The 18,607-nt window shown below is 52.2% G+C and overlaps 5 protein-coding genes across 5 annotated transcripts; 2 read left to right on the forward strand and 3 right to left on the reverse strand.

Annotated features, from left to right (window-relative positions):
- Positions 1 to 2,488: 2,488 nt before the first annotated feature.
- On the reverse strand, positions 2,489 to 5,436 carry J4E88_007198 (uncharacterized protein; the record flags this gene model as incomplete). The annotated part of the gene is made up of 3 exons (XM_049400819.1): positions 2,489 to 3,717; positions 4,202 to 4,962; positions 5,012 to 5,436. 3 exons carry the CDS (start codon positions 5,434 to 5,436, stop codon positions 2,489 to 2,491), a joined length of 2,415 nt encoding a protein of 804 aa, XP_049253131.1.
- A 439-nt stretch (positions 5,437 to 5,875) lies between these two features.
- J4E88_007199 (uncharacterized protein) lies at positions 5,876 to 7,230 on the reverse strand (the record flags this gene model as incomplete). Its single annotated transcript, XM_049400820.1, has 2 exons — positions 5,876 to 7,114; positions 7,174 to 7,230. 2 exons carry the CDS (start codon positions 7,228 to 7,230, stop codon positions 5,876 to 5,878), a joined length of 1,296 nt encoding a protein of 431 aa, XP_049253132.1.
- Positions 7,231 to 9,673: 2,443 nt separating this feature from the next.
- MIP1 (DNA-directed DNA polymerase gamma mip1) lies at positions 9,674 to 13,219 on the reverse strand (the record flags this gene model as incomplete). Its single annotated transcript, XM_049400821.1, has 1 exon — positions 9,674 to 13,219. One exon carries the CDS (start codon positions 13,217 to 13,219, stop codon positions 9,674 to 9,676), a length of 3,546 nt encoding a protein of 1,181 aa, XP_049253133.1.
- A 303-nt stretch (positions 13,220 to 13,522) lies between these two features.
- On the forward strand, positions 13,523 to 14,469 carry J4E88_007201 (uncharacterized protein; the record flags this gene model as incomplete). Its single annotated transcript, XM_049400822.1, has 2 exons — positions 13,523 to 14,201; positions 14,246 to 14,469. The coding sequence occupies 2 exons, from the start codon at positions 13,523 to 13,525 to the stop codon at positions 14,467 to 14,469; spliced, it is 903 nt and encodes a 300-aa protein (XP_049253134.1).
- Positions 14,470 to 14,949: 480 nt separating this feature from the next.
- On the forward strand, positions 14,950 to 15,879 carry J4E88_007202 (uncharacterized protein; the record flags this gene model as incomplete). The annotated part of the gene is made up of 1 exon (XM_049400823.1): positions 14,950 to 15,879. The coding sequence occupies one exon, from the start codon at positions 14,950 to 14,952 to the stop codon at positions 15,877 to 15,879; it is 930 nt and encodes a 309-aa protein (XP_049253135.1).
- Between the last annotated feature and the right edge of the window lie 2,728 nt (positions 15,880 to 18,607).

An 18,607-nucleotide genomic window follows, 5' to 3' on the forward strand; every position in this document is an offset into this window, starting at 1 on the left:
GCGATGACGATTACGAATTACAAACTTCTGCGATACCCCCGACACCTTCTTCCTCTTCTTCGTCGACGAGCGATCGGTCCGACGATGACGGTCATTACCTATACTTGTGAATGCTCTTTGGCATAGACGTATAGACCGCTTGTAACATAGCATGGCATTTGCGTGCGCGTGTTTGGTTTGCGGCATATAGATCGTGTCTTCTTTTCTTTTGGCTGGATGCTGGCATGGCATGGATATGTCTGGTTTGACTTTTGGGGCTGCGGCCAGGGACTTGTATAATGGTCGACGGCGTTCGACTTTGCGCTTCAATGCAACTTGAGCTTCAGGGCTCTTTCTTCGCATCATTCCCGCCAGGTGATTTTTGGAATCGCGCATCGCTACACCTCGCAGTGCGAGCTTCACCACACGCACGTATAACATTCTTGGAACTTTCTTTTGAAGACTGTCTCAGAAGGCGTCCCGCCCCTGACTGCACCAGGTCGCCTTTTTGTTCGCACCTGCACATCATCGCCTTGGCGAAATATTGTTTTGGTCGCTCGCCATCGCCGTTTTGCTGCCACACCGCACTGGACATGTCCTTTTGGACAGGACTTTTACGCATCAATTGCTTGGACTTCGCTTTGAAGGCAAACGAAACTACCAAGGTTTTTCTACCATCTCCGATCATGAGAAGTGCCGCGAAAAAAGAGAAGGACATACATAGCTCGGTCAAGCATTTCGGTTTTGCGACAACACGATCCGTCAGGACGTGCAGCGGTCGAGCAACACCATGGATTTTGGCTTTCGCTCATTTTGGATTGCATCTTGAAGAGACAGAAGGCTGACGCAGTTCATGTACCATACAACAACTTTTTTCGGGGAATGCACTCTAGAAGTGAAGTGATGGAGGCACGAAGAGCTGGCAATGAGCGAAGTTTATATACCCACAATTCTGGACAGCACCGCTATGAAACCAACCCGTCCATATCTGACACTAAGAGCCGAGCAGCGTTTCCAAAGACATGTATGTCAACGTGAGTACTTTGAACAAAAGCCGAGCTTCGACTCGGCCACATATAGCTGATGATCCGATTGTTTGGTAGTCAGGCTAGCGACAAAGCCGCAGAGAACGCAGACATAATACCCTCTCAAACCGGTTTTTGGTGAAACCGTTCGCGTTAAATGGGTAAGCAGAAAGGAACGTGAGGATGGTGTTGGGTTTATATACCCGCGCTCCGGAGCAGCGCTGTCATACACATGCCTGTTGCGTTTTTGATAAAGCAATCGCGAGAGCGCGCAACGAACGCATGAAGTACTGCGCGTTGACTTTGAACAAAACCTCAAGACCTGCGTTGCTACATAATGTGTAAGTTTCGTGCTTTTGAATGGATCTAGATTTGCGACGAAGGCGCGGAGAACGCAGACATAGGTTCACTGGCTTCTCTTTTTGGTAAACAACCTGGGTATTGTGTGGATAAAAGGGAAGCCTGTGAGAACCGCGTGCGCTTTAAATATCCGCACGCTTGGACGGTACTGCCATAGCTTCATCAGGATGCGAGTTTTGATAACAGTGTCTGAGCTCGCGCAAGGAAGACATGTCTTTTTACTGAAATCTTTTGTACAGGTTCCGCGACGTACTTCGCACATTTAGTACACGTTGGGACTTTTTAGTTGGATCGGACTTGGAGACGAAGGCGCGGAAGGCAGAGACATGTCCGATTCGAACGGCTCTTTTTGTAAAGCGTAGTTTTGCTGTGGAGGTGAAGAGAGAACGTTGCATGGAGAGCGAAGGTTTTATACTCGCGAAGGCTATCCAGGGAGTTGCACAAGCCCGTCCGTGTCGGCTTTTGGAAGAAAGAGAGGAGTGTTAACGGTAAAGCTCGTCATGCGAAGAGTTCTTGATGCAACGAACGTTCACTTCAAGGTCCGCACATAGTTCAGGGCGTTGAACATCTTTGATTAAGTTTGCCAGGTGCAATAAAGACACAGAAGCCGCAGACATGAGTGTGCATCAACTTTGTTTTGGCAGAACGCCCAAACTCTCCATGAGCTCTCCACTCGTAGATTTCGACCCGTGTCAAGAGCTTCAGTACTCTGTCTCATGACCGCTTCCACTATCTGTTTTTGGTAAGGCGGACAGAGGCGGACATAACGCGGTTCGTTGAAGCTTTCGAGGCGTTTTGAAGGAAGAGCGAGGCTCGAGAAGATTGTCATAGAAAAGAATTTGACATTATGGTAAATTAAATCGGGTAGATAGGGTGTAGTGGAAGAGAATAGAATATCGAGATGGAAGGCTCTCACATGCACAAGATCATATCTGGTTTCATGGTCTCGAGACGGGTCTGAACAGGATGCCGATTTTCTCTGCTGCCGCTCTACTTGGTCTTTTGAGAGCGAAGGTTCGTCAACATCGACTTTCGACTGCTTCCCTGCGTGTTAGTGTACTATCGATGTAGGTTTGTTACTCAGGGCTATTTACTCGTGTCCTGTGGGAACAAACGTGGGCCAATCACGTGGAAGCCGTACGAAGCTGAGCGATAGTCTTATCCTGCCTGAATACAGCCCTCTTCGCCATTGCGATAGTGCGTCGCATATCCTTCATCCGATCGCCCGCGTCTTTAGCTGCGGCCCGCCATTTCCGTAGCTGATTAAGGATGATCATCGCATCGGAAGATCTCTCTCGGATGATGTTCTCAAGCCAGACGCCAGCGTCATCAAGCCACTCTGACATCACCTTGATATTCTTCCTGTTGACTTCCCACGAAGAAAATGTCTCGTCAATATCGAGTGGCTCCAGTTTGGCGTCTTTGTCGAGTAGCAATTGCAATCCTTGTATGCGGTCCCAGAACTTGTGTCCTATCCATTGGATGAGCACGCCGTAGTTGTAGTGCTGAAAGTCCTCAACAGCCTCTTCACGAGCCTTGATCTCTGCCTTCCACCTGCTGGCAATTTCGACCTGTCGTTGCTGAAGCCAAGATTGGAAGACAACCGCATCATCGTCTTGTGTAGGGAGCCTCCACTGACTCACATCTAGTCCCATATCCTCGTACACGCGTCGAACGAAGTCCGTGTGACCTGAGATGATGCGGTTTTGGTCGAGCTTGAGCTGTAGCACTTCATTTCTCAGACGTAGGGAATCGTTTTCCTGGCCGACTATACCCAGCGCCAACTTGGCGGGCAGCGACCGGAAGAATGCAACCGCGTTGTCGGCTGCTTCGATCTCCTCCAAATTCGTGACCTTGTGGATTGCCTTGCTGATCTTCCATTCCGGCTTATTGACTTTGTTCGCGTCGAATAGGTCCTGGAATACATCATCGACGGCCGAAGTTGTCCGCTTGCACGCGCTGACGGCGTCGTCGGCAGTCTTTTCGAGATTGTTGATTCCTTCCTCGATGACGATCCGGCGTGTTGTCATCCAGGCAGCGTACTCTCTCTTAGTAGGGACGCACCCTGCTTCGCCTCCACCAACACGCTTGACTAGCGCATTCATTGCTTCACTTCCTTCCCGAATGGACTGGTCACCCTCCTCTCTGGCCTCTTGACGCTGCTGCTCGATCCCTCGCTGGAAAGCGCCCAGACGCTCGGCGATGAACCCTTCCACGGTCACGACGTTGACTGCATCGTCATCCTCGTAAGTGTGAGGCCAGTTGTCTGTGGAGACTCCCGCAGCGACAAACGCGTCTTGGACGAACTGGTATAGAATCTTTCGTAGCCGAAGCGGGGCAGTATCTTGTGCCGCTGTCGACATCGTGTTGCGCGTTTTGGTATGTGGTGAGGTGGGGTGTGCGACAAGGGCGGCGGACCAAGGTAGGGTCAGAGACGTGGGAAACGTGTAAGGCAGGTGAGCAGCAAACACGTGTGGCTGTCACGCCAGCGATTCCAGGAAGGTACGCAAAGATCTTCTGAACACTCGCGCAATCTGATAAAATGTACTGTAACTGGGGGGCATGAACACGCAGCACGTAGTCAAATGTCGATGCACTGCCAGATTGTTGATCTGATGTATTCATCGTGAGTTACCTACTTTCCTCCTGACATTATGCTTTTCTCAACTGCGTCTTTTCTGTGTTCTACGCTGTCGTCACCGTCGCCGCCGTCTTCGCCCAATGCAAACCCCAAAGGCTACGCAGACATGTCAAGCTGCTCGAACAACCGCGTAACTAGCCAAAGTTGCTCCCTGTCTACGATGAGAGTGCGTCATACCTGAGACGAGGGGACATACCAAGCCTAGCGTCAACGGCGTCGATGTAAGAACGCAAGCATATGTCGAATCGTTGAGAATGTCTAGAAATGCTCATAGAATTGTTGCTCGCGGAAATGCGAAGCTCATCTAAGAGCACTCTACAGACATCCTGGTCTTTGCGATACTGAGCGACAAATGTCTCCAGAAATGTCTTGACTCGTTGTTGTGTACTGCCGTCGTAGAGTTTGGGGTGGTCCAAACTAGTGCATGCATCTTGGAGGTAGGCGTCTAAGACCCCCTCAAGAGCAGCAACTGCCGCATTTTGCTGATCATGCGCCGCACTTTTCTGATCGCGAACAGCAGCGTTGACACGGTCGAACAATAGGTCGAGCTTGAGCTCGATGCTTGTAGATGAGGGCAACGCTGTTTCAAGGATGTCGGGCACTCGTCGGTCGATCTGGTGGTGTAGACCCATTTCTAGTTTCTCTGAGGCAAGTATGCGTCTCCTCATGGAGCCGAGCACTCGGGCTAGCATGAACTCTTCTCCGGGATAGTCCTCGCCCAATTCAAGCTGCTGGCTCACCTCGATCAGAAGTGCCATTATACGATCCAACAGTTCTGTCATAGTTCCAATGGTGAAGACCAGGCCGTCCATCTCGGAGTTGACATTCTTCTTAGCTGGTCGAAACCATTTACCCTTGCGCTCAGCAACTCCGCCGAGAGCGCTTTGAAGAGTGACCCCGAGTCTTTTTACGATCGCCTGATGAACACTCTTCTGTTTCGCGAGCTCTTCGCTCGACCTGCGACACTGTTAGTAATCTAGTGATACCGATCATCATCATCACTCACTTGTTGTGTGCTTCTCCGAGGTCAGCCTCATTTTTGCGCTTAAGATCCTCGTGTTTGATCTCGAACTCCCGTCTCTGCTTCTCCAGAGCTGCTTTGAGGCCTGCGGTGTGCTTGGTCTCCATGTCCTTGAGGTCTGTGGTGTGCTTGATCTCCACGTCCCTGAGGTCTGCGGCGTGTTTGGCCTCAACATCCCTGAGCTTGTGACGAAATGCGGCGGCTTGTAGTAGAAGAACACGAGATTGCTTCTCGTCCGCGTACTCGTCGGCGTGACGCTTGGTGAGAGCGGTCTGTTGATCGAGTTCCTCTTCGTGGTTCTTCTCGACGTCGGTAGGTTGGTAGGGCTGCGCAGCCGCTTGGTGCACCTGCCTGTTCGGGTGGGCAAGGGTGCGCACATGGGCAACGAGAATGTCCGTGCAACCCACCATTATTCTTGGACCCGATAGGTCGCGAGTTCAGGCGTAGAGAGATATGGATGAAGATGTGAGAGGGGAAGTGTGAAATTGAGCTGGTTTGGGTACCGACTATGTAAGTCCAGGCAGGTGCGCGCGAAGAGATTTTCGCGCTCGCGAAACTGTCCAAGCGTGTAACCTTTGAGTGAAAGAGACAGTGATCAACTACAGATCGCACCTCACAGATATGTATATTCAGACACAGACGACGTCTCCCTATCACCGCAGCTGACCAAGATCTAAGATTCGAAACAGAATAACTTGAGCTGGGGTACATGTGTTGTGAAAGAAAAGAGTTGAAGTACGGACAAGCTAGCTAGTGCAGCCACGCTATTCTTTGAATGACCATTCCAGATTACCTACTACTTCAAATATATCAAACCATACAATGCAAACAAAAGGCAGGTATCAGTAATCATGATGTCGCAACCTCAGCGAGCGCCTTCGTCATCTCCATAGCGAACTTCTCCAACTCCTTGAACTCCTGGTACTCATCCGGGAAATTCTCCTCAAACTCCTGCCAATCGTCTAGTAGCCGGTGCTCTTCTCTAATCTCCTCAACGGCTTCACGCATGCTCTGGAGCCTTGTCTTGAAGTCGGTGCTTTCTTCCATATCTGCGCTCATGCCGGCCTCGTACTCGGCCTTCTGCAGCTTTGTACGGGAAGCTACCTCTTTCTCCAAAGTTTTATCGTAGTTGGCGTAGTCTTTGACCCATTGGGTGTTCGCCATCCACACACTTCCGCGTTCCTGGGGCTTGAACTTGCTCAGGCTGAGGCTCAACATACTGCCTGCTGCTTGACCGATGCTGAGGCCGCCAGCGAAGTAGTATGCGCGCGCAAGGCGGGCAAGAAGCATATAGGCGACAGGACCCTCGGTGTCATCGGGGATCAGACAGATAGTGAAGTCATGCATCTCGACCGGGTTGAAGTTCTTCCAGGTCTCAAGACAGCATTTGGTGAAGGCAAGCAGCGAACTCGTTCCAGTGAAGGTGTCCCCGTGTTGCGACCTATCTTGATGGCCTTTGCTTGCGTAGCCGACAAACTGTAGGAAAGGAATATAGGCCTTATTGTCCTTCTCGGTCTGGTCGGCGAGACGAGTCAACGCGCAGGAAAAGCCTTGCAGCACGCGCTTCTTTCCGACATCGACGTCGCCTTTGCTGCCCTCGATGAAGTAGCGCCGTCCGCTGATGGTGTAGCGGATATGCCAGTCTCCATCAAGCGCCTTCTTGTCGATCTCATACGCCATGTCCGCAGCGCTGTCTGAATTATCCTGGTTCGCGTACTGCATGGCGACCAAAGCAAGGTTGCGTGCGTGAGTGACGGAAAGTGCCTCTTGTCCCACACCAACCGTCATCTGTCGCAGAAAAATCTTCGCTTGGCTGTCGGCGCGGTCTTCGTACGACTGGATGACTTTGCGTAGGTTGCTATCGCCTTTGACAGTGGCGTTCACGTCTCCGGAACAAATGGCTTTGAGTATCGCGGGTTCGACGGTAGACAAGGCGTCATCGGAAACATTGATCCAATCTTCGAGGCTGCAGCGCTTGGCGAAATTGTTGTCGGTGAGCTTCTCGTCATCGTACGCGGCGCGGACTAGAGGCAGCCATCCATCTTCGTCGAGCCTCAAAGCGAGCTTGCTGTATCTGGAGTGATCAATCTAGATGAGTGAAGCCTGTCAGTTCTAGGTCTCTCTCAGCTCAGTATGGGGGTTCTCACCTGGTCTTGGGCCTTCTCCTCCCATTCGTCAAAGGGTGTTTCGAAAGCGGCGTCCATCTTGATTCTTGCGTCGATGTCGGCGATGAGCTGGGCGACTGGAAGAAGACGGGAAAGGCGAGCGGGTGATAATCAGGAAGGTGCGAACAACAAACACTCGTAGTAGTCACGCTAGCGATTATATAGGTCCAGGCAGGCGCGTGAAGAGATTTTCACGACCCGTGACATCATTGAGTGAAAGGGAAGGAGCGTCTCACTACTCTGTTTGTGTCCGTCTCATCTCGTGCGTCCACCGGCTTGCCGCAATCTGCGATGTCTTCGTCAGGCGGAAGGAAAAGGGAAGTCGAACGCATCAAAAGATCAAAGTTTCGCACCGCATTAATATTTGCTGTTGCGATTTGAGAGTACACGGTGATACGAGAGTGTCTTGCAACATGGAAAGCTGCTTCGGCATGTTTGAAAGGGCTCACACAAGAGGCCCAACTCCATGACTTCTTTGGCTTCTAACTTCGGTAAATCTCCATACAATGCGAGATTCTATGTTTACTCGTGCTTCGTATTGTGGAAAGAATAGACAGCTCGGCGGGAAGACGCCATTGGAGGTTCGAGAAGCTCTTTTGATGTTATGAAGACCTCAAATGAGTGGCCCAGACACATCAAAAGGTCTCGCTCATGTTTTGAGAGGCAGAGACAGGAGAAATAACTCTATTATGTTCTATTTAATCGTTCTTGGTAATATTCCCCGAAGATGGAGAATGATTGGGAGTTCGTCTCTCACATAGCGACGAGAAGCTAAATGCCTCAACAATCGAACGCCATAATGCCATTACCGTGTCGTTTTGATATCGAGAGAATACTGCGAGAGGTGCAGAGAGTCGCAATCATAGGAAGTCGAAAACTATTTTTCGAAAGACCGCGCGAAGCCAGCTCATAGTAATGACCATAGTCGGATTTGGATATTCATCAAGTGTGGAAGATGCTGTAGCAGTGTCGGGCTCTCTGCTCCAGTATATGTAGTTGGGGAATCATCGAGTTAGAGTGCCATACTGAGCTCCTGGCGCTGTTATGGAAGACAATACCATAGTCGTTGATCAAGCTGACTTTATAGACGAGGATCAAGCCACAGCAGAGCTGCACATGCATAAGACGGTCGAAGACCACGTTTTGGAGACCGAGAGAAGGACGCCAACTTCATGAAATTTTGATCTTGTTCTTTTTGGCGTTTCAGGAAACAGGAAGAGAACCAAGGGCATTCTTCGTCCGCTGCGGTGATGATATAGGGTGTTCCGAACAGAGCTGCTTTAATAGCAATTCAGATGGTTTCTTGCTGCGCTGCGCTTGCCGCGGCGGACAGCGCAAGAAACATGACAAGTCCGTACGGGAGTTTTGGAGAAGAACGAGAACATCGAAATTCTCGATGAACGTTTTGGTAATTCTCGAATATAGATGAGATATAGTCCCTCCCTTCGGTCGCGAGCAAGAACATATAGGCTTCTCGGGCGCTAGCTAAGACATCTACATCGCCTTTTCGCAGGATGCGCTTTCGGTAGTCAAGAAGCGTAGAACATACAAGTGTAGTGACGGCTTCTTGAAACATTTGCACTGCAGCCCGAGGCGAACACATAGAAACGTTCCATTGCGATTTTGGAAAGCCAGAAATATATGTGTACCTGAAAGGACATCCTAGTTTTAATGTTAAAAGCGCGTGTTGATGCCAGCATACTCCTGGCCCTCCTCTATTTTTCGGAACGACAGGTGGTTGAACTCATGTCGTCGTCAGGCCTCCAGTTTTGGAAGTTGAGACCGCGCAAGAAGGCGACACATCAAATGGAAATGCTGGACGTTCGGGAAGGGCCAGCAGGAAGGAAGCCATCAGCTCGTCTAATGGTAGTTTAGATGTTGAAAAGCTGAGAGCGCAAAGACAGGCGGACACATGGATTCGAATGGGTGGATTTTAGGGAAAGGCCAGGAGCAGGAGTCATTTGCACAATCATGTTGAATTTTGGTAGTGGCGGCGGCAAGGACAAGACAGCACATCAACTTCCTGAATGCAGCTTTTGGAAGACCAGAACCAGAAACCATGAAATTCTTGATTCTTGGTTTTCGATGTCGATGTCGAAAGCGGAAGGAAGAGCGAGCACATTGCCGAAGTTGTTGGTGATTTTGGAAAAGCCAGGCCGGCGAAGCCATGACTTGAAAGAACAGGGCTTTTGATAATCAAAGATTGGAAGGTATGATGAAGAAGAGAAGCAGAACGGCGCAGAAGACGGATATTTATACCCCTCTCGGTCACGCGACTGCGGCATAGGGACGGAATCGGAAGAACGCTAAACCAGATGTTCATTTGTGGAAGGAACGATGCGCCGAACCTATGCAAGTAATCAAAACGTCGCGCCGCCCACCTAACCCTTTATACATCCCGTACATGAAGTTTTGCTGTACATACAATATACAAAAAGCGTACAAGAAACGTAACATACACTCCATGTCCATCTCTTTTTCCTTACACCCTCGCACTCCTAACCGAACTCCTCGGATGCTGCCCATAACCATAACCACCATTCGGCCACCACTCGCTTCCAGTCCCAGCTTTGCCTTTGGCCTTCGTGCTCGCATTCGCACGCTTGTAGACCTCGCGCCAGGGGTCATGAGCGCTCGATTGCTTGGTCATTTTTTCAAACTGCTTGATCTCCTTCTGGATCTCGCGGTTCTCTTGTTCGATATCTGAGACTTCGTTGCCGGCTGTGCTTCCACTCTTGCTCTTCGTCTTGCTAGCGCTGCTGCTGCGCGGTGCGGGCGTTGCGCGGAGGGGTCGGAGGATGTCGCGGAGTTCTTGGTCGGAGGAGGAGATTTGCGCTTTGAGGTACGCCATTGCTGTTGGGTCGCCGACTGCATCGCCGCGTGAAAGGGTGGACATGATCGGCGTTCGCGGAGTAAAGGCATGAGTGTACTTCTCTGGCGCTGGCATGTCGGCTTCGCTGGGCACGAAAGCGGGATCAAGCCGTGCCTCCTCGCCCTTCTCCAACAATGCCATGATGTCCAGACTCTCACCATGCGGTATCTTCTCCTTGTTACTGGGCGTGATGCAGTCCATGTCCACTTCCTTCCGCAAGACGTGGTCAATGTCGACGGCGGAGAAATAGGCGCATGATTGGGGCAACTCATTTATCCCCATCTGTTGGCTGAACATTGCGCGCGTCCATACGTTGGCCACTTGGAGCGCCATTGCTGCTTTGTATCTGTCTTCTTCTTTGACGAGGTATCGGATTTCGTCGTGGACGGTAATGGCGAGGCGGGCGTCGAGACCATATCGGCGTGTCAGGTAGTCCATGGATACAATGAGAAGGTGCAGGTAGTCGACGCCGGAAGACTGGATGGCCCAGTTGATTCGACTCGTCATAAAGCCTCCTTTTGATAGATACCGCCGTTGCAGGGCTTCGGTGATGGCAGCGCCTAGGACGGGGGTACGAGGTCGTTCCTGCTCAGCAAAGTCTTCCAGCTTGTTGAACACGAAGGACTCAGTACCGCCGCGCCAGAAGGCTCGTTCATGGAGTTGCTTCCGGTTCGTCTTCTTTCCCTTGGTGTTCTTGTAGAGGTCGTCTGCTGTTTTGGAGGTCTGCTCGTCCGACAACGAAGGATTGAACTGGCGGAGGAGGGTAGACGCAAACTTCAGACCTGCACCGTAGATACGTCCGTAGTTGAAGACTTTGGCGTCGTTTCGCGATATGCCAAGGATGGCGGCTGTGCGAGAGTGCAAGTCTGTCCCCGCCGCCTTGGTTCCCTCGAGAGTCATGAAGCCGACAGCGTTACCGCCGTGGAGTTTGAACGTCGCGTCGCCAATCAAGGAAGCAATCCACAGTTCCTGCGAGTCGACATCGGCTCCGACGAAGCAGTATCCTTGCGGTGCTCGAACCATCGACTTCAGCTCTGATCCAACACGATTCTTCTTCGCATTACTAGCCGTAAGCCATGTATTTTCAACCGACCTCCGCGTGACGGTACCCATTGGTATGATCTGTGGAAGGATGAAGCCGACCTTCTTCCCCGCGCCCCTACCGGATGCAGAGACGAGTTTCGGCGGATTGGGTACCTCCTTGTTGTAGACGACCATCTGATTTGTGATTCTCTCCCTCGCGCTGATCCAGTACGAACAAGATGCATTCATCTCCAGTGCTTCCTTGGCATACGCATACTCTGATCCCAGCTTCCCCTTCTCGAAATACTGCAGATAGCCCTTGGCGAGTGGATTGGCGCACCTCGCGAGCGGTCCGTCCTTGTGCGGGATCTTGTAGTAGACATACTCGCTGTCATCTCTAAGCTTCAGATTCTCTTCCTCAGACATGTCCAAGACCTTCAGACCCTTGTCGTCGTAGGCAAAAGCCTCGTCCACGGGAACCTTGTACGTCCATCCGTGTATGTCCGACCACACCAAAGGATTTCCATCCCATGCCAGCTTCAACAAAATCGGCGTGATGCGTGTGCGGACCGTAAGAGCCATCGGGGCGTCGTTCTTCGCAAACAAATCCTTGTACCATTTGGGCATGCCAGGCTTCTTCTGGCGGGCTGCTGGTCTCGGCGGATCGCCCTTCTTCTTCCCCTTGACCATCTTGACCTCCTGCCCTGACCAGTCCAACTGGCTCAGCCAAGGGTCATTTCCATACACCTCCGGCTGATCCTTGACCTCCAGCGCCTTCTCCGTTAGCGCCACCAAGCGCTCCTTCACTGCATCGTCGAGCTGCTTATATGTCGCTTCGGCGTTGTGGATATACGCATCCCAAGTCTCGTTGACAGGCAGAATCTCGGCAGCCAGGAATCGCAATGCGGCAAAACTAACAGGGTGCGGACATGTTTCGAGGAACAGCGGAAAGACCTTTTGGTATACACGATGGGTGATTTCTACATCAGCAGCACAGTAGGAGAGCAGGTCGTCCAGCATATCATTGATGCTTGCACGGTCTTTCTCACCAAAGTACTCCCTCTGCGCCTTGTCGAGTGTTATGTTGCAATGGAACTTGGCCACATCCCGTAGTGAGTTGATTGCGCTTCTGCCCATCCAGAGCTCCTCCTCGGTCGGGCCCGCCAGGACTGTGGAAAGGCCAGCGTTTTCCTCCGACGTGGCTGCTTTGTCTTGCTCCTCCTGATCCTTCCTGTTCTTCATCCACGACGGGCGTTGGCGCGAGCACATGCCGTTGGAGGCCACATGCAGGGACATGGTATCGACAAAGGCGTTTTTCGACTGCGCAATATTGTACTCTTCCGCTATCCTAGCTCTGTCGTATCCAATGTTGTGTCCGACGATGACGCGGGGGACTGAGGTGTCGCCCAGTGGAATGAGGTGGCGATCTGACTTGGTCTCTCCCAGTAGCCACGGCGATAACCACGCATACCAGGCGGTAGGACTAGCGGCACATGCCATGCAGGCGAAGGGCGTTACTTTATACATGACTTCGGTATCGAATGTGAGCATCGTCTCGTCGGGCGCATCCACGGCCTCGGTGGTGCCGTCGCTGTTGTACTTGGTCCAGCCGCTCCGTCGCACCCACTTCGTTGGCTTCGGTGGAGGATCTGCCCACGCCAGCTTCTTTGCCATACTCAGGTATGGTTCCGCCGTGTCCATGCCCAGCTTGTAGAAGTGTTCGTCGAGGCTGGTCCCTTGCAGTTCCGGCAGGTCGAACCCGACCGGCGGGGTCTGGTCCTGGTTCTTGCCGAGTAAGTCATGGCGACTGAGGTGGTCCTGCGACAGTGCGACGAGTTCGGGTGGTGGTTGGGTGCTTGCGCCGGGGAAGACCTGCGAGTGGATGTGCGAGGAAAGGTGCTGAACGCCGATGGGACTGAAGCGGGCTTCCGAGGGGACTAACAAAGACGCATTGACTGTCGCACCACTCAGACCCCCCCTTGCATTGCTACCTTCTGCATCCGGCGACTGTATGGGCGACTGTGTAGACTGCACTGTGGCGAGACATCGTTTGGCGTTGGCGAAATGTGATTGCGCATGGACGGGTCGCGGTCGGGCGGCGTGGGCGGCAAGGGAGCGACATGAGCAGCGCATCGTCAGACTGGAATACGGCGGTCACTGCATGGCGTCGGAGGATTGAATCGTCGTAGTTGAAGTCGCAATTCGGTGTCGTCATGTTCAGTGTCTAGTTCACCCGCAGACTCTTGGCGCGGTGCAGTTCCCCTCAGCCCTACGCGATGCATGATATAGCACGCCCGAGCCCAAGAGCGGCCGCTGCTTTTGCGTCACCAAGCCCCCGGGACTGCGACACCATGCCCAGACCAGCAGCTACTCAGATGGTGAAGGAGCACGTTGCCCTTCCTGACCTGCCCGCTCCCTCGGCCTGCGCTCGCCACCATGTCGGCCGACCGCTCTCACAGGGACGACGATGACATAACCCACCCACTCGACGACGCCAACTTGGACACCCCCGATAGCCACCACCACAACCACTACTCCCCTAACCACTACTCCCCCGAAGCCTTCGACTTTGGCGAGCTCTTCGGCCACTACAGCGCCCCCGCCGACGAGGACCACTTCAGCGACGTCTACCGCGCCCCGCCCGTGCCCTACTCCACCGGCTTCTTCGACCACATCCTCAATCCTGCCGGCCTCGACCACGGACGCTATTCACCCTTCGCTTGGCGCCCCTACAGCCCATTCACCGGAGACATGCCGCCTGCCACACGCGCACGGCCTGACCGCCTCGCAAATGGCTACGTCGACCTCACAAGCGCAGCCGAGTCACCGCCGCGGAGGAGGAAGCCGCAGTCACCCACCCCGGGCCCCTCAGCGAAGCGCCAGAAGCGGGACGATGGATCAGCTACGGAAGTCAAGCAGCAGAGCGCCGAGCCCGAGAAGATCGAAGAGCTCGACTTAACCGAGCAAAAGACGCCGCTGCAAGAGGCCCTGCAGAAACAGCGGGAGGATGCTGTCAAGGCGCAGGCAAAGCCAGAGGAGACGGTCACCACCTTCAACTCGTTCAACTGCGTCATCTGCATGGACAATCCTACAGATCTTACAGCTACTGCGTGTGGTAAGATGATTCAAACCATCCCAAGTGCTCTGCTGACTTTTTAGGCCACCTCTTCTGCCACACCTGCCTCATGGAAGCCCTCATCGCCGGCGAAAACCGCACCGGGCCCCACGAAACGAAGCGTTCTCAGTGTCCCGTCTGCCGAAAGACCATCAGCCGGAATAAAGCGACGGACGTCATACCTCTGCTGCTGAAGAAGGGCCTGGCCACACAGCCGAGGAAGAAAGTGGTTGCACCAGCTGCAGCACCTGCACCCAAGGTAGCTTGAGCACTTGGATTTTGCGATGCTTTTGCTTTACTGGGCTTTACTCATGGAATATGATGCTAAGCCCTCCCAGCTAGTCAAGACAGCCAAGAAACAAACTCAACGCCTACCTCGAACCACGACGCGTCGCACGAGACGGGACGACGACGTGGAGTGGGTGTGAGGTGACGGAATTGACAACACAGGAGCGGGGACATATTGCGGTGAGGGAATGGGGGTAGAATGAGGAGCTGGGGTTGGTCATGTCAGGTACTCCACCACTCGCACCTGCCTCACGAGCCTGCAGGTGTTGATAGGCCGGCTGTCTACGGACTGCATACGCACTAGCGCCATCACGATGACGTACTCCAATAGCTTTTACTACCAGATTACAGAAGAAGAAAGAGCTCTGAACCCACCAAGTATCCCCGTCAACTACCAACACCACCCTCTGCCCCTCCATTCCAACCATACCTACCACTATCTCACACCCCACGACCCAACATGTCAGACCCGAAAAACACCTCCTCCATCGCCATTCTCGGCGCCGGCGATGTAGGCGCCACAATCGCATACAGCCTCATCATGAACCCTGTTGCCGGTGACATCCTGCTCGTCGACCCCAAGGAAGAAGTCCGCGACGCTCAAGTGGCAGACTTGTCAGACGCCACCTTCCACGGTAACACAAGCACCCGGATAAGAGCAGGTACGCACAAAGAGGCGGGTCAATGCGATATCGTCGTAATCGCTGCTGGGGCAAAGCAAAAGAAGGGTGAGAGTAGGACGGATCTAATCGGCCGCAACAAATCCATTCTCGAATCCGCAATCTCGGACATGAAGCCGTTCCGCGAGGACACTGTACTTCTACTCGTCGCAAACCCCGTCGACGTCCTCACCTACTTCGCCCAACAGTACTCCGGTCTTCCAAAATCGCAAGTCATCGGCAGTGGCACCTTCCTCGACTCCGCCCGTCTCCGCGGCATACTCGCGTCCAAAGCGGAAGTCGCAGCGTCCAGCATCGAAGCGTACGTCCTTGGTGAACACGGCGAATCCCAATTCGTCGCCTGGAGCCTGGCTTCTATCGGCGGTGTCCCGTTGTCTTCTGCGTTATCTTCCAAGCAATCAGGCGCGTTGGATAAAGACGCCATTGCGGAGGAGACGAAGAACAAAGCTACGAGCATTATCGAGAACAAGGGAGCCACGAATTACGGCATCGGCGGCGTTGCGGCGTCGATATGCAAATCCATCATCTTCGATGAGAAGATCGTAAGGCCTGTTAGTACGTTCCAGGAAGATTTAGGGGTCTGTTTGAGTATGCCGGTAGTTCTGGGCAGGAAGGGCGTGGTGAGGGCGTTGCAGATGACGTTGGATAATGAGGAGAGGGGGAAGTTGGAGGGGAGTGCTAAGGCTTTGAAAGAGGTCATTGATGCCTGAGGAGGGTGTGGAGTGGAGACGGAAGTGGAGCGCCAGTGGCGGGAGACGTGTGTGTCAGCCGTCTGATCTCTCAGGTTGAGGCGATGTATAAAAGGTCGGCTTTTGTCTGCTCTCACCTTCCTTCCTATATACCAAAACTTTTACTCTTTTTCCAAAAGACCATATGGTGATACACATGACTGCGTCTTCTGCCCTCCTTCGGTTATCCAAAATGAACAAAGAGGATTTCTATGTTCTCTCCGAAAGCTCCTCTTTTCCCAAACACGCAGAGAAAGACTATATGGCTTCTCCGTCACTCCACGCCGCTCTCTATCAAAATCACTCACTCTTGAATATACGTTCTCTCCGGAAAGTCCTCTTCCAAAACGTTCAGCAAGATCGACGATGACTGCTCCGTCTCCCCGCGCTGGCCTCCTCAAAATCGACGAGATAAAATTCCCATGTCCTCTTCTCCGATTCCTGTCTTCTAAACCACTTCTACCCTCCAACATGGCCGCTTCTATCTCTCAGTACACTGTTCATTACCAAAACAGGATCAGAGCTCTTGGATGTTCTCTCTGGGACTTCCTTCTTCCGAAAAATCGATCGCGCACACATGATGACTGCTTTGCACAGTTTATTACCAAGAAAAAGCCCGGAGACCTATGCATGTTTGCTCTGAGAATCTTCCTCCAGAAATTCATCATCGGACGTTCCATGGCTGCTTCCCTCCTCGTCTTCCTCAACTTCTACCAAAACATACTAGGGAGACTTCCATGTCGTCCCTTGCAGCTGTCGTCGTTTCGCCCAAACCTTGCAGTTACAATACTGATGGTCCGCCTGGCATGTCTTCTTCTTCAAAAGGCCGGCAGCCGTCAATGCCATGGCTGCGTCGCTCGACCTCGGCGCATCTCTGGCAAAATACAAATCCAATACACGGCCTGGAATTTGTTCTCCGAGACGTTCGTCCATTCAAACAACCTGTTGACATGTCCATGGCGTTCATCGACTCTTTCCAGCAGACCAGAAAGATCGATTTGTCGGGAACATGTCTTCTCTGGTTCGCTCTTTCCAAAATCGAATCCGTATCATGGTATGACTGCGTCGCTCTCGAGGTCTCTCTCAGCATAGATCCATGAACTAAAAACACCATGCCACGGTTTAATGTTCTCTCTGAGAAGCTCACCGTTCCGACCTAGTTGCCAATACTTCCACTGGATACCTTGGGGTTTTCTAAATGCATCCAAAACATACCTCCTAGGCTCAATGCGATCTCCGGTTCGTTTCTTACAAAAGCAGTATGCTACAAGTGCATGATTGCTGTTCCTCCGAAAAGATGGACTTATTCCGCTAATCTTCAGTCGTCCCGCTGGTTTTGAAATACAGGAATACACTCTGGGTAGTGTGGATGTGCTTCTACTGCCGACTTTGTTCAAAAATGTCGATCGACTTGGTCGATGACTGCCGCTCTTCCTGGCTTTCCCAACATATATGGTAAACGATGGCCAACTGGCACTGCGTATGTTGAGTCGTTCCGCTCCTTCTTGAACCAAAATCTGGCAATAAGAACCTGATGCTCTTCTTCTGCCGATACGACCAAGATGGCATCTGACCGACTAGATGGCTGTTGTTCTGCCTCGTCTCTTCGGCGAGCAACCCCAGTAACCTCTTAAAATTGCATACAACCTGTCCATGTGTTCGTCCGCGGTCCTTTCGCCATTCAACAACAGCACTTCAAAAGCGCCGAGGCTAGTCGCATGAGACGTTCAATTGGCGTGTGAGTCGGAGCCTACCGCCTACAACACCATGTTTCCAGCCTCTCGGATCGTTTTGAGACCTCGGTATCCGCCTGCACCTATCTCGGGACGAGCACCGAGACGTATAAAATCCTTCCACTTTCCGATCTTCTTCTTTTCTTCACAACACCTACCGTATGGTTGTCTTCCCAAAAACGGAGTAGTGTGGGAATATGACTGCTGCTCTCTGCGCTGTTTCCAAACTTCCAAAATCTGTGCGATATCAAGACATGTTTGTCGCCCGTCCTCCCGCCTTTCAATACCAAAACTGTCCCAGCCAAGATTTTATGTGTACGAAAAGACCTGGTCACTCCTCCATGAGCATCGGAATGTATCAAGGCACAAACAAATGAGCGATATCCTCCGCTCTTCTTCGCATTACCATCTCGCTCCCCGAGCCTAAAGCCGACACGAAGCCGCGCTGGTGATATAAGCCACATTCCGACTCAGTTCTTCTTCTCTTCATCAATTCCAGGGAGCTTTTCCAAGAACTCAAGGACGTCACTGTCATGATCGTCCTCTCTTCCGGTCTTCTGCACCCAAAATCCAGAAGCAGAAATACAATGTTCCTCTCTCTCCTGTGCAGCGGGACATATTCGAGATTGGTCTATCCCGGTACATAGGCCTGAAAGACTACCAAGACCTTTGCATGAGCTACAAAATTCCCACAGGATCAGAGACATGACTGGTCTCCTTCGACTTCTTTGACGCACAATGGCTTCAGCGGCTCGAAAGTATTCACTGGGCTGAATATGTGGTCGTTCTGCTAAAAAACAATGACAACCAAGTGATGATTGCGCAGTAGAATCTACTGTCCAAAGCATCATGTCGATGACCTCATGCTGTCTGCCGGTGATCCAGATGCTACGCCGCTGTTGGTCTAGTGCGCTGATGTGATATAAAACACACCTTCTGCCTGCTTTCTCTTCTTCATCACACTCCAATACTTCTTT

This window comes from Alternaria novae-zelandiae (assembly GCF_023758075.1).
Source record: "Alternaria novae-zelandiae strain BMP 2774 chromosome Unknown scaffold_15, whole genome shotgun sequence".
In the NCBI taxonomy this organism is placed as follows: domain Eukaryota; kingdom Fungi; phylum Ascomycota; class Dothideomycetes; order Pleosporales; family Pleosporaceae; genus Alternaria; species Alternaria novae-zelandiae.